This window comes from Haliotis rufescens, unplaced genomic scaffold (assembly GCF_023055435.1).
Source record: "Haliotis rufescens isolate VD_foot unplaced genomic scaffold, xgHalRufe1.0.p SCAF_8, whole genome shotgun sequence".
Classification (NCBI taxonomy): Eukaryota; Metazoa; Mollusca; class Gastropoda; order Lepetellida; family Haliotidae; genus Haliotis; species Haliotis rufescens.
In genome coordinates this window covers 4,658,598-4,672,883 of record NW_025964372.1, presented here as the reverse complement: position 1 = coordinate 4,672,883, position 14,286 = coordinate 4,658,598, and the positions used below count along the sequence as shown (strand labels likewise).

Below are 14,286 nucleotides of genomic sequence, written 5' to 3'. Positions count from 1 at the left end.
TGTAACATTGGTCAAGCTTCCGAGATAGGTCTAGGCTGGTACTCCAGGGTGATTCACACGAAAGTTGGTCCTGATTTAATGACAGATGAAATGTGCGATGAACCAGGCCCGCTCCACTTATATAATCTCGCTTCCAACACAGTGCTAGACAAGTCCAGTGTCACAAAAACATCACAGAATACTACACGTTTCAAGATACTTCCTCACCACTGCTTACATTAAATAGTTATACATTCCTGGTAACTAATCATTGTCCAAATACAAAGCAATGAAACAATGTAACTCAGTTGGAATTACTGTTAAAAAATAACCTACACTGCCAAATGACAACCCCCCTTACAGAGAAAGACAATTTAAACACAGTAGGAATTTTCTTTGCTGATAAAACTACAGAAACTGCTTAGTACAGTAAAATGTAGCACATATTGTACATTATAATCTTAAGAAATTATTATTATTATTATTATTATTATTATTATGTACAGATTGAAATAAAACTGCTGCAAAAAGGGTTTGGGTGATCCTGGCACAGTCAGACTGGTTAGTCTCATTATTAGCTAAGGGCCCTTGTCCCCTCTACACGCAGCCCAGACAGCAAATGGGACTTCTCCCAGGAAGCGCTGCCTAGTCAAACCCACCCAGAACTTTTCGGAGAATGTGAGACCCGTGAAGATCCGGGGTAGAATAGGTTTTCCTCATAATGACAACTGTGTTTTCTCTGTCGTATGTGTATCACTAAATGCCATTCAAAGATTGGTACATATTGAAGGCTGATCCATAATATTGTTGTGGGTATTTGACACACCAAGTGATTTCTGCACTCAAAAGCATCACCACCCAAAACGGAATAAAGGAATATTTATGTTTTATGTATTCTTTTGTTAAAATCGATATTTCCGAATTGAAGTGTAACGAAACGAAGCCAAATACAGAGCTTACATATAACTGTCTCAGGTTCCCAAGCATCGAGGTCGATCCGTGAAGACCCGGGGATGAATAGGTCTTCAGCAACCCATGCTTGCCGTAAAAGGCGACTATGCTTGTCGTAAAAGGCGATGAACGGTGGTCAGGCTCCCTGACTTGGGTGATGCAAGTCATCGATCCCAATTGCGTGGATCAATGCTCATGATATTAATCACTGGATTGTCTGGTCCAGACTCGATTATTTACAGGTCGCCGTGATATAGGTGGAATATTGCTGAGTGCGGCGTTAAACAACAAATCAACCAACCAATCGGAGAATGTGAACACTGCAGCCTTCTGCATTACCCAGATTGTCAGAAGGGCTGTATTCCTCGTTGCAAACCCGGGGACTTTCCCAACGGGTTATTATTCACTAGACCCCACCTTCATAACTGTATACCGCTACATTATCGAGCAAGAATATGTAGGTAGTTATCATGAACAATAGAGCCACCTTGAGTTGGAGGCATAACGCAGATCAGTGTTGTCTTGTGAGGGATGACATTGGTCAATCTCTGATCCGGCGATTCAGAAAGCATTACATATACGCTGAAGGGAACATGCAGGGATGTCTTGGTAACAGACGTTGTTGGCGTGCAGAAGGCTGATGGTAATCTTGTTGGAACAGGATGTTTGGTTTATGTTGCAGGAAAAACAACACAAGGGGATGAAGATTGTTTGAACAGTACAGATGCTGACGTACCAGTAGGTCAAGTTATTCATGAGCATGACCCCAACTACCGGAAGTGTTTCCTTGGACATACGTCTTTCTGTACGATTTGTTGAGTCAAACATCGTTACCGTTGTCTCGAAGTAAAAGCTTTGCCACCGCGTATTCCTTCTTAATTCATCATTATATAACCTCTGATGTGTTGAATCGGATGTATCAAATGTACGTCTTTTTAGAAGTTATTTTCGCTAACTGTCTATGTGTCATGTTCGATGGTGCCTTTCACCATCCATCTATTTCATAATGTGAGATGTCAACTGACTATAAGAAATGGAATATGCTTGTAAGAACACACCCTATGTTAAATCTATGTAAACATGTAAACATCTATGTAAAATATTGGGGTATGACATTGCGACAAGACGTAGGCATCCCCATGGACACCAATTGTGAGGGTCGTGATGGGTTTTAATGCTTAACGTATAAAACACCCTTCAAACACTATCGTAAACGTAAAATTCACCTTTTTTTTATCGTAAATGCTTATCGTAAAATACCAAAAAATAACTGCTTAACGTAAATAAATAATTTACTGCTTATCGTAAAATGATTAAAATGGTCAAAAACAGTCAGTCTTCAAGATCCAAATGCTTCGCCACAGAAAGCAGGCTGTGCAACCGATGCAGGGGACCAGTCTAGAATGTGAGATTTGAGATTTTACCCGGTATTAAAAATATGAATTGTCAGGATGAAACGAAAGCAGAATTAAAAGTCCCATGTCCCTCCATGGCCGATTAAGGAATTTTTCGCGACGATTTTATTGAAAAAGAAGAAAAATTACTGCTTAATGAAAAAGTACCTTAAATTTTACTGCTTACTGCTTATGGGACCCACCCATCAGGACCCTCAACTGTGGTCCCCTTCTTGAACTGTTTCTTTGTGCGTATGAAGCGACATTTCTGCTCGGATTGGCAAAGTAAAAACAAGGTTATTCGGCCGAGAGGTTTAACAGGTTCATGTTAATTGATGATCTGATATCGTTCAACAACCAGCAATACACACATTGACTAATTTGCTCAGATACACAAGGGAATCATGTACATTTTGTATTGAATGTCAATACTCCATTGTAGTGAAGTGTAGGTTTCCTGCCACAATTCTAAGGAAACGTGCGTCATTAATATACAGTTGTACCCGTAAATAAAAGCAAAACAGTCCTTCCAATATAAGAGTAAATTGAGTAGAGTAAATTGTACGATGCCGACTATAGCATTTGCACGTGTTGCTGAATCTATATCAAAGAAGCACCACAGAAGATGTTTCCTTAAAAAGGATCAATATTCGACGCAGTAAAATATTCACAAGGTCGTATACCCTAAGGATATATCCACGTTGCCTTTAAGACTTATATGCTACACTTAACTTTATAATACTTTCAATATGCAGTAGGTGTTGTTTCAGTGTAAAGACACAAATCAATGTGAATCAATAGTCTTGTGGTCAAACAAGTTCTATCGTCTTGTGGAACTTTTATAACTACTTAGAAAGTCCCATGAGTAAGTCCAGAATCCATGTCTCTTCACAAGGGTTATCTTGTCGTACAATGCATAGTACAATAGAGTGGTAATGCCTGTTAGAGCTGTACTCTGTTAACTATTGATATTGTAACTCGTCAAAAATGTAAGGTTATCGGCTTTTGGATAATTGCAATGCAATTGTGTTCGCGCGTATGACCTTTCGGGAGATTTCCGAAACATTAAAGTGTATGGTATGTTTCAACCAACACTCCGAATACTGAAATACGACAATGTGATACTGAGCACTCTTTTCGATTCTAATTCTGGACAAACTTTGGAAATGGTATTGTTTGGTGAGTTCAATCACATATAAATCAACACAGTGAATGAGTAACTGACTCACACTAGTAAGTCACAAGGATACAGAAACATATCACCATGAACCACTCTTCTCATTCTGTCTTCCTGAAACCACACTTCTTACAAACTCTCATTTTATCGTTTGTTGATTATTTTACGCCGGCGGGCTGTTTGACAAACTCTTAGTAATACATGTATTATGTGCTAATGACAATGTGTCGTCACGGCAAACAATGTAATGATAAACACTATTTATGTGGAGGTTGTGAAAGTTTATCCTGGTATCTTGGTGTCATGTTACGAACACTGGAAGGTTTTGCGAAGCCCAGTCAAGACTGACAGATCAGACAACGGTAGCTATGTATACAGACTGTTAGAAAAACTTATCGAGTTTCAGCTTAACATTTATGATCAATTTGTTCAGCCCATACTGTTATATGGTTATAAAATGTGGGACTTTGAGAAACCTATACTTTTGCCACGTGTGCATGTATGGTTTTGTAAATATATACATAAGTTAAAACTAGACACATTTTTGGGTTGAGTCCCGTCCGGAATTCGAACCACACTGCCAGAGTGAGGGTACACAAAGTACGAGATCTAGACTTCCAGTTGTCGGGCTTTCATTTTTGTGGAAGCCTCGGTGGCTGAGTGAGTTAGATCGCTGACTTTGTGTTCTGGCGATTAGGTGCCTCACACTGGCAGTGTTGGTTAGATCGCTGACTTTGTGTGCTGGCGATTAGATGCCTCACACTGGCAGTGTTGGTTAGATCGCTGACTTTGTGTGCTGGCGATTAGATGCCTCACACTGGCAGTGTTGGTTCGAATCCCAGACGGGACTCAAACCAAATAAGTACGAGAATCTGTACTTTACTCAGAAAGTGTTATCCCAAATATAACATTTGTTACTGAAGTTAAAACATTCAACGCAATATCATTTGGTGTGTGGTGAAGTAGAAAGATTCTTAACTCACAGATGTCAATACAAATTCACCAAAAGACGAAAATCATATTTTGAATCGGATGTATCAAATGTACGTCTTTTTAGAAGTTATTTTCGCTAACTGTCTATGTGTCATGTTCGATGGTGCCTTTCACCATCCATCTATTTCATAATGTGAGATGTCAACTGACTATAAGAAATGGAATATGCTTGTAAGAACACACCCTATGTTAAATCTATGTAAACATGTAAACATCTATGTAAAATATTGGGGTATGACATTGCGACAAGACGTAGGCATCCCCATGGACACCAATTGTGAGGGTCGTGATGGGTTTTAATGCTTAACGTATAAAACACCCTTCAAACACTATCGTAAACGTAAAATTCACCTTTTTTTTATCGTAAATGCTTATCGTAAAATACCAAAAAATAACTGCTTAACGTAAATAAATAATTTACTGCTTATCGTAAAATGATTAAAATGGTCAAAAACAGTCAGTCTTCAAGATCCAAATGCTTCGCCACAGAAAGCAGGCTGTGCAACCGATGCAGGGGACCAGTCTAGAATGTGAGATTTGAGATTTTACCCGGTATTAAAAATATGAATTGTCAGGATGAAACGAAAGCAGAATTAAAAGTCCCATGTCCCTCCATGGCCGATTAAGGAATTTTTCGCGACGATTTTATTGAAAAAGAAGAAAAATTACTGCTTAATGAAAAAGTACCTTAAATTTTACTGCTTACTGCTTATGGGACCCACCCATCAGGACCCTCAACTGTGGTCCCCTTCTTGAACTGTTTCTTTGTGCGTATGAAGCGACATTTCTGCTCGGATTGGCAAAGTAAAAACAAGGTTATTCGGCCGAGAGGTTTAACAGGTTCATGTTAATTGATGATCTGATATCGTTCAACAACCAGCAATACACACATTGACTAATTTGCTCAGATACACAAGGGAATCATGTACATTTTGTATTGAATGTCAATACTCCATTGTAGTGAAGTGTAGGTTTCCTGCCACAATTCTAAGGAAACGTGCGTCATTAATATACAGTTGTACCCGTAAATAAAAGCAAAACAGTCCTTCCAATATAAGAGTAAATTGAGTAGAGTAAATTGTACGATGCCGACTATAGCATTTGCACGTGTTGCTGAATCTATATCAAAGAAGCACCACAGAAGATGTTTCCTTAAAAAGGATCAATATTCGACGCAGTAAAATATTCACAAGGTCGTATACCCTAAGGATATATCCACGTTGCCTTTAAGACTTATATGCTACACTTAACTTTATAATACTTTCAATATGCAGTAGGTGTTGTTTCAGTGTAAAGACACAAATCAATGTGAATCAATAGTCTTGTGGTCAAACAAGTTCTATCGTCTTGTGGAACTTTTATAACTACTTAGAAAGTCCCATGAGTAAGTCCAGAATCCATGTCTCTTCACAAGGGTTATCTTGTCGTACAATGCATAGTACAATAGAGTGGTAATGCCTGTTAGAGCTGTACTCTGTTAACTATTGATATTGTAACTCGTCAAAAATGTAAGGTTATCGGCTTTTGGATAATTGCAATGCAATTGTGTTCGCGCGTATGACCTTTCGGGAGATTTCCGAAACATTAAAGTGTATGGTATGTTTCAACCAACACTCCGAATACTGAAATACGACAATGTGATACTGAGCACTCTTTTCGATTCTAATTCTGGACAAACTTTGGAAATGGTATTGTTTGGTGAGTTCAATCACATATAAATCAACACAGTGAATGAGTAACTGACTCACACTAGTAAGTCACAAGGATACAGAAACATATCACCATGAACCACTCTTCTCATTCTGTCTTCCTGAAACCACACTTCTTACAAACTCTCATTTTATCGTTTGTTGATTATTTTACGCCGGCGGGCTGTTTGACAAACTCTTAGTAATACATGTATTATGTGCTAATGACAATGTGTCGTCACGGCAAACAATGTAATGATAAACACTATTTATGTGGAGGTTGTGAAAGTTTATCCTGGTATCTTGGTGTCATGTTACGAACACTGGAAGGTTTTGCGAAGCCCAGTCAAGACTGACAGATCAGACAACGGTAGCTATGTATACAGACTGTTAGAAAAACTTATCGAGTTTCAGCTTAACATTTATGATCAATTTGTTCAGCCCATACTGTTATATGGTTATAAAATGTGGGACTTTGAGAAACCTATACTTTTGCCACGTGTGCATGTATGGTTTTGTAAATATATACATAAGTTAAAACTAGACACATTTTTGGGTTGAGTCCCGTCCGGAATTCGAACCACACTGCCAGAGTGAGGGTACACAAAGTACGAGATCTAGACTTCCAGTTGTCGGGCTTTCATTTTTGTGGAAGCCTCGGTGGCTGAGTGAGTTAGATCGCTGACTTTGTGTTCTGGCGATTAGGTGCCTCACACTGGCAGTGTTGGTTAGATCGCTGACTTTGTGTGCTGGCGATTAGATGCCTCACACTGGCAGTGTTGGTTAGATCGCTGACTTTGTGTGCTGGCGATTAGATGCCTCACACTGGCAGTGTTGGTTCGAATCCCAGACGGGACTCAAACCAAATAAGTACGAGAATCTGTACTTTACTCAGAAAGTGTTATCCCAAATATAACATTTGTTACTGAAGTTAAAACATTCAACGCAATATCATTTGGTGTGTGGTGAAGTAGAAAGATTCTTAACTCACAGATGTCAATACAAATTCACCAAAAGACGAAAATCATATTTTGCAAAGAGATACCTTTCTTAAACCCATACCGACTACTATAACCATGTATTTGTCTTCCGCAGTTTTGAACTTAGAGATGTTTCAATGTTATCAGTTAATAGAGAAAATAACCATAAATAAAAATGCAGTCTGTGATGAAATACATTTTTGTTGGAATGTCTTAAACTTAATATCGTGCGATTTTTAACTAGTAAAGAGACCCATGAAGATCCGGGGTCGAATAGGTCTTCATCAACCCATGCTTCCCGTAAAAGACGACTATGCTTGTCGTAAGAGGCGACTAACGGGATCGGGTGGTCAGACTCGCTGACTTGGATGATGCATGTCATCGTATCCCAATTGCGTGGATCGATGCTCATGATATCAATCACTGGATTGTCTGGTCCAGACTCGATTATATACAGACCGCCGTCATATAGTTTGAATATTGCTGAGTGCGGCGTTAAACAACAAACCAACGAACCAACACGTAAAGATGCTAAATAGGATTGTGTATGGATTATACATCATGTTACTAATGTATACTGTTAGGACTAATGAGAATAAATCTTTCTTTTTTTTCTACTTCTTCGTATAATCATGTCATCGTACCTCGACGAAGACCAATGCTCATGATATCAATCACTGGACTACCAGGTTCAGACACGATTATTTAAAGGCCGCCATCATTAGCTCGAATACTGCGTGGTGCGGTGTTAAACAACAACAAAAACAAATCAGTCCCTGAAACACCACAGTGTTTTGTGAACCATTTAAGCGACTTACATGTAGAGACACGGAGGCGATCTTTCAGCTTCTCTGATGATATAAAATACAATATATAGTCCTATTCATAAAATGTGGAAACACGAGTCATGTCCTCAATAAGTTACATGAAGTCATCCTTTCATAGGCGAAGGCTGTAGGACACTTGAAAATATGTGACAGGGTCATAATGCGCTTCACCGCCCTACTCTTCCCAACATAACTGACTGTACACGTATGAAAATAAAGCCATAGAAGCTATTATGGTGACATGAAAGCACTGCCTGGCAAGGAAATCTTAAGTCAAACACATTGGCCTTTCAGCATACAATACAACTGACGGAAAGTGGATACACGACATGAATGAGGCCTACAGACTGATCACTGGTGGTAAAGTTCAGTGTACAAGCACACAAGATATTTACGAGGACAATATGTTCTAGAGTCGATGTGATCTGTTGTCAGGTACCGCGGAGTCAACAAAGACACAATCAAGACGAACTGTAAGGTTTTTTTCAAGAATATTGAACGATTTCGACATGATGGGTCGATACAGCTTCCATGAATAATGTAATTAATTAATAATAGCGTCAGGGAGCGGAATAAGAAACGTGAACGCTCGTTGATCGTTCTATGGTTTGAGAATGATTTTGTGTGGAGTCTTGGGATATATCAATGTTAATCATAAGTGTAATTATGGGGGCTGTTTTGGCAGTTGTATCATAATAATCAAAATACAAGACTGTAGAAAATGATGTCATCGATTCTGCAGCCAGGGTATAGCAACGACGTACAACCAAACAACCACAGATCCCTACTTTGAGTACCAAAGGGTGAGAGTCATTCATATAAGCAAGATTGATCCAGCCGAGTCCAAATATGTTTTCCGGGTTACAATAGGCCCCTAGTAACCTATGCGTGTCACTAAATTGATTGCGGGTCAGATTGGGTGACTTCACTGTATTGGTTTACTTTCGTGTCATCGTGCCCGGAAGGCGTGGGATGTTGCTGATGATATCAATCACTTGTTTGCCGGCCCATGACTAGATTATGTACACGCCACGTTTATAACTTGAAGCCATTGCCCAGTGTGTCAACCAACAACTAGACACATATTTACGCAAGCATGTAAACACCGCGGCTATTTTCATAATACAAGACCGCCTCCGTGGTCTCGTGGTAGAGCGTCCGCCCGGAGAGCGGAAGGTCCGGGGTTCGATCCCCGGCCGCGTCATACCAAAAGCCGTTAAAAGATGGTACTTGTTGTTACCCTGTCTGGCGCTCGGCATTAAAGGGCTAAAACAAGGACTGGTCGGCTCGGAGTCAGTTTACTGTGTCTGAGTGGGGTATTCATGTTAAACTGCGGCATAATATCTCAGTGTGCTAGCACTATAAATCGGCATCAGTCTGGACTAGTACAAGCAGCCACACACACACGTGCATGCATGTCGCTATATAAGTGCAATAATCTTGGACGCGACGTTAAACCCAATTTCACCTCACCTCATAATACAAGAACGTGTATTGTATTGAGTCTTGTAATGGGGTTTTGATTAAACCTGTGTCAGTGGACCTTCTAATGTAGTCTACTCTTCAAGATTTGAGTGTACTACTGTTTAACGGCTGAACTCGTGGCGTGAATGAACCAGTAAAACATAATCGTCGAAAATATAACTATATTGTCTACCTGTTGTTAATATAGTATACATATTCTAGTCCGTAACCAAGACGATTCGTGTCACCCGACTCATACTTTCAAACGATTGACTTTTTGTATTTCTTGAATTTCAATGACAATTGTCAAGGTATGTAGGTATTTTGTCAATAATCAGCTTAACCTTGTATCGTGTGGTTCTTTTCTCATTTTTTAGAGGCAGAATATCTTTTTGGACCCTGCTTCAAGACATCCACCATTACAATTTTGTTCTCCGAATAATTGTTTTCGTTTTCGATCCGAAATCCATAATTAATATTCACTTCCGTTTGTTCTGGTTGTGGCATACAGAACAGCTCATGGGAAAGAATAAATGGATGAGGGGCACGGGTGGTCCAGTCGTCTAAGGCGCCGCGATTCGCTGTGCAGAGTTGCGTCCCCTGGGCACACCAGAAACCTATGATTGTGGGTTCGAATCCCGGTTCGCCCCAAATTATGTTCAGGGTTTGTCAGCACCATACCCGTGCTCGTGGGTTTCACCGATGTGGTAAACGTCTGAGGCCTGCATCACTTCGGGCTTTCCTCCCACCTTAGGTTGACACGCCGTTAACTGTTAACAGTTACATGTATACCGACATGTTGTTCAGTAATAGAAAGCTACGATCAATGTTTCACGGTATGTAAGCAATACTGTTGTTCACTCAGACGTGTCCTCTGGGATGTGAATATAGCGCTGTAATTACAAGTCGACAAATAATGAAAGGTCTGGTGTATAATTACAAATACAAACATATCCTATAGATATGCATCTGTAGCGACTACCGTTACGACTTTGTCAATGACAGAGTCGCTAATGTGCATGAGCTATACATCAGCTTGATGTATGTGGTGTTAGCCTAAGATAATCGAGTTTTAACCCAAAATCCAGTGGTTATATTATGAGGTAAAGTGAGAAATGGGGTTTAACTTCGCGTGCAAGATTATAGCGACGTGCATGCACGTGTGTGTGTGTGTCTGTCTGTGGCTGCCTGTGGCTGCCTGTACTAGTCCGAACTAATTAATGCCGATTTATTACTGCTAGCCAACTGAGATACCATGCCGCAGTTTAACATGAATACCCCATTCGAACAGTAAACTGACTCCGAGCAGACCAGTCCTTGCTTTAGCCCCTTCATGCCGAGCGCGAGGCAGGGTAACAACAAGAACCAACTTTTAGCGTCTTTTGCAATATCGCGGCCGGCGACCGAACCCCGGACCTTCCGCTCTACGGGCGGACGCTCTACCACTAGACCACGGAGGCGGTGGGTTATAGTATGAGCAATGACTCGCCATCAACCAAGTCACCAAGCCTGGTTACCTGATCCACCTACGACAAGCATATTGGTCAGTAATTTTACCTCGTAAACCGCGATAGAATAGGTCTTCAGAAATCCATGCTTGCAGTAAAAGGCGACTATGCATGTCGTTAAAGGCGACTAATGGGTCGGGTGGTCAGGCTCGCTGACTTGGTCGATGCATGTCATCGATCCAAATTCATGATGTTAGTCACGGTATTGTCTAGTCCAGACTCGATTATTTACAGACCGCCGTCATATAGCTTGAATATTGCTGAGTGCGGCGTTAAACAACATTCGAACAAACAAAACATCGTAATCCAGTAGAGGATCGTCCTTTTCGTTGCTTATAATTTAATATATATTTCCTCTATTTCAGAAGGACAATCTATAAAATATCCAGCTGACATCCGAGAATGCCTCCAATTACCTGCGTCTAATACAGTTTACAGCGTGTATAAATCTCTGAATATTATGATGAATAACGTCTTAAGCGCATCTACGAGCTATCCAGACAATCTGCCAGAAGCCACAGACACGGGTGAGCCACAGGTGCTGAAACGTTCATCTTTCATGCAGCTGTATCCGTTAAATGATGGGAATGGGGATGGGGATGATGACAGCCAAAGATGGTCTGGTCGTTTTGAAAACACTCCGCCACATCCATATCAAGATCATACAGCGCACATGGAAGGTGATACGTTTCCCTTTGAAGTGAATGCACTTGGTCGTATTGTTGAACAGGTGCAGAACCTGAGAGAATCCTACCCTGTTCTGGACTCTCCGATGAAGTACAGTGAACATGAGGCGTTTGAAAATCCTACAGGAGCACATTGGTCGAAATACCATGTCCATGAGCACTGCGATTCGGGTGTACGTCTTGAAGATCGTGAAACATATTTGGACTCGAAATCAAGTGGATGTCTTGAAGAGGGAGAGAATTGCTTCTTCAAAGAGAAATATGCAGCAGTGTATCATAGTAGCCATGTGTATGATCTTCCAGATTCCGGCAGATACCATTGGGCATACCAGGAGCCCTTAGGATGGTATGTCCATCTTGACCAATGGACATTAGGTGCACAAGAACATGAACACTGTATGGACAATGGCCACACCTACTACAACAACGCCATTCCACTGGACTTTGTACAGTTTAAGAAATCGCCTTACCGTTACTATGAATATTTCAAATCGCAGTCAGATTCTGACGACTTGTATTATGTTGATTTTCGTCCAGGACCTGAGATATATGCATGCGTGGAAGGTTTGAAAGGCGGATATGAAGCATTTAAGACAAAGAATCGATCCACTTCTCGAACATGCATGACAAAATTGTAACAAGAGACTATTGATCCATAGACTTGAGGATAGTAATTATATATTCATAATTTAAAGCCAAGCTAAAAAATATCATCTTTGCGGCAAACAATGCATTGGTGGTTGTTTGAAATGTGGTGAAATATCTTAACCTTTAACTGTTTTCAATGCATGAGTGAGTGACTTTTACGCCATATTGAACCCTATTTGCAGTTGTTTCTGGGCATGCCAGAATAATGGGGAGAAAATCCAAAAGTGATGAAGATGTAAACGTCTACTGCTTTGGTGAGCACAGGAAGAATCTGTGATTAGAACCCATATATACTTGAAAAAAAGGAAAATGTTTGAATGCTTCGAAGCAGAAATCACATTAGTTCTCGTAATCAATTTAGAATAAACATGTGCTTAATTCCGCTTCTCGTTCCGCGTTTTTACTACTTGTGATTATTTACGGTACATACATAGCTAGTCGTGTCTTTCCCAGACAGTCTTGAACTATTGACACAAGCTGTCACGAATGGCGCTGATAAGGGAAACTACTTATTTCTAAACGAACTCTTCAGAGATTGTTGTGAGTAAGTGAGTGAGTGAGTATGGTTTTACGCCGCTTTTAGCAATATTCCAGCAATATCACGGCGGGGGACGCCAGAAATGGGCTTCACACAGTGTACCCATGTCGGGAATCGAACCCGGGTCTTCGGCGTGACGAGCGAACGCTTTAACCACTAGGCTACCCGACCGCCCCAGAGATTGTTGTGTGACAATCATGAAATATGTCTACGTACGCGTGGAGCTTCTGTAACATTGAGAATAAATCCATTCCAATTTTATACAAGATTAGGGGGCACGGGTGGCCCAGTCGTCTAAGGCGCCGCGATTCGCTGTGCAGAGTTGCGTAGATGTAGATGTAGATCTACCAATTTACCATGAAAGCACAGAGCTCGCGAAACCGTTTCCGGGGTGATCGGATATATGTTGTTAAAACTACCAACTCCCCCTCCCCCTACCCTTACAGTCCTGGTCGCTCAAACAACTTCCGAATGATACCATGTCAAGTGTTTTACAAGGAATGCCGAATCCACGTCCTCAGTAAATTGACTGTCATTTTTCAAAAAGGCTTCTCACTTTGACGTCACCATTTTTCTGAGGTATGTGTCATAAGACCTTGATAGGAATTTCAATACTGTTGATTAATTAAAAATGATACAGAACTCTTTGAACTTGAACCATCCGTCTTCATGTCACCTGATGGTTATCACAAACAATTTCTAACGCATTTCCTATGTCGACTGTCATTTTCCGAAAGGACACCAGTTTGATGAAACTGATCCCTGAATTAAAGTGCTGCAATAGGTATTTCCCAGACCGCCAAAGTTATTCAAGAACATTTTGCGAAGGTATCAAATAGCCTCTGGGGGGAATTTCGATTCATCTTGACAGTAATCAAGTTGTCTATTGATTTGTCACGATTCACATTGACCCGTGAAGATCCGGGACAGAATAGGTCTTCAGCAAACCATGCTTGCCGTAGGCGACTATATAGTCTGGAAGTTAATTTAAGGTACCGACGTTTACTACAATATCTGAGCTGAGTGGATTGGTTCAACTGTGTCATGTGGCCCTTTGACGCAGGGGTAGCATTATGCAGATGGCTGTTACAATGAATGCTCGTTCCACCCGTGACGAACAGGTCTGGTTGTTGATGAAATAAAGTGATAGCTAAATAGACAGATTTTTTTATTCATGCACCGATTGTCTTTAAATGTAAAATCCAGTTATTCGTGACTGTTTAATAATCTCATACCAACTTTGACTGGAGTAGGTCCAATAGTTTTTCAGATATTATAGTAAACGTCGGTACCTTAAATTAACTTCCAGACTTTATGCTTGTCCTAAGAGGTGACTATCGGGATCGGGTGGTCAGGTTCGCTGACTTGATTGATGCATGTCATCGTATCCCAATTGCGTAGATCGATGCTCATGATATTAATCACTGGATTGTCTGGTCCACACTCGATAATT

General features: G+C 40.6%; 1 protein-coding gene across 1 annotated transcript; it reads left to right on the top strand.

The window, feature by feature from the left end:
* The first annotated feature begins 8,395 nt into the window (after window positions 1-8,395).
* On the top strand, window positions 8,396-12,610 carry LOC124112315. Its single transcript, XM_046472370.2, has 2 exons — window positions 8,396-8,462; window positions 11,327-12,610. The coding sequence occupies exon 2, from the start codon at window positions 11,422-11,424 to the stop codon at window positions 12,283-12,285; it is 864 nt and encodes a 287-aa protein (XP_046328326.2). The 5' UTR covers window positions 8,396-8,462; window positions 11,327-11,421; the 3' UTR covers window positions 12,286-12,610.
* The last annotated feature ends 1,676 nt before the right edge of the window (window positions 12,611-14,286 follow it).

Excerpts from the sequence above, each read along its gene's own strand:
- LOC124112315 (XM_046472370.2), top strand. The coding sequence starts at position 11,422 with ATGATGAATAACGTCTTAAGCGCATCTACGAGCTATCCAGACAATCTG.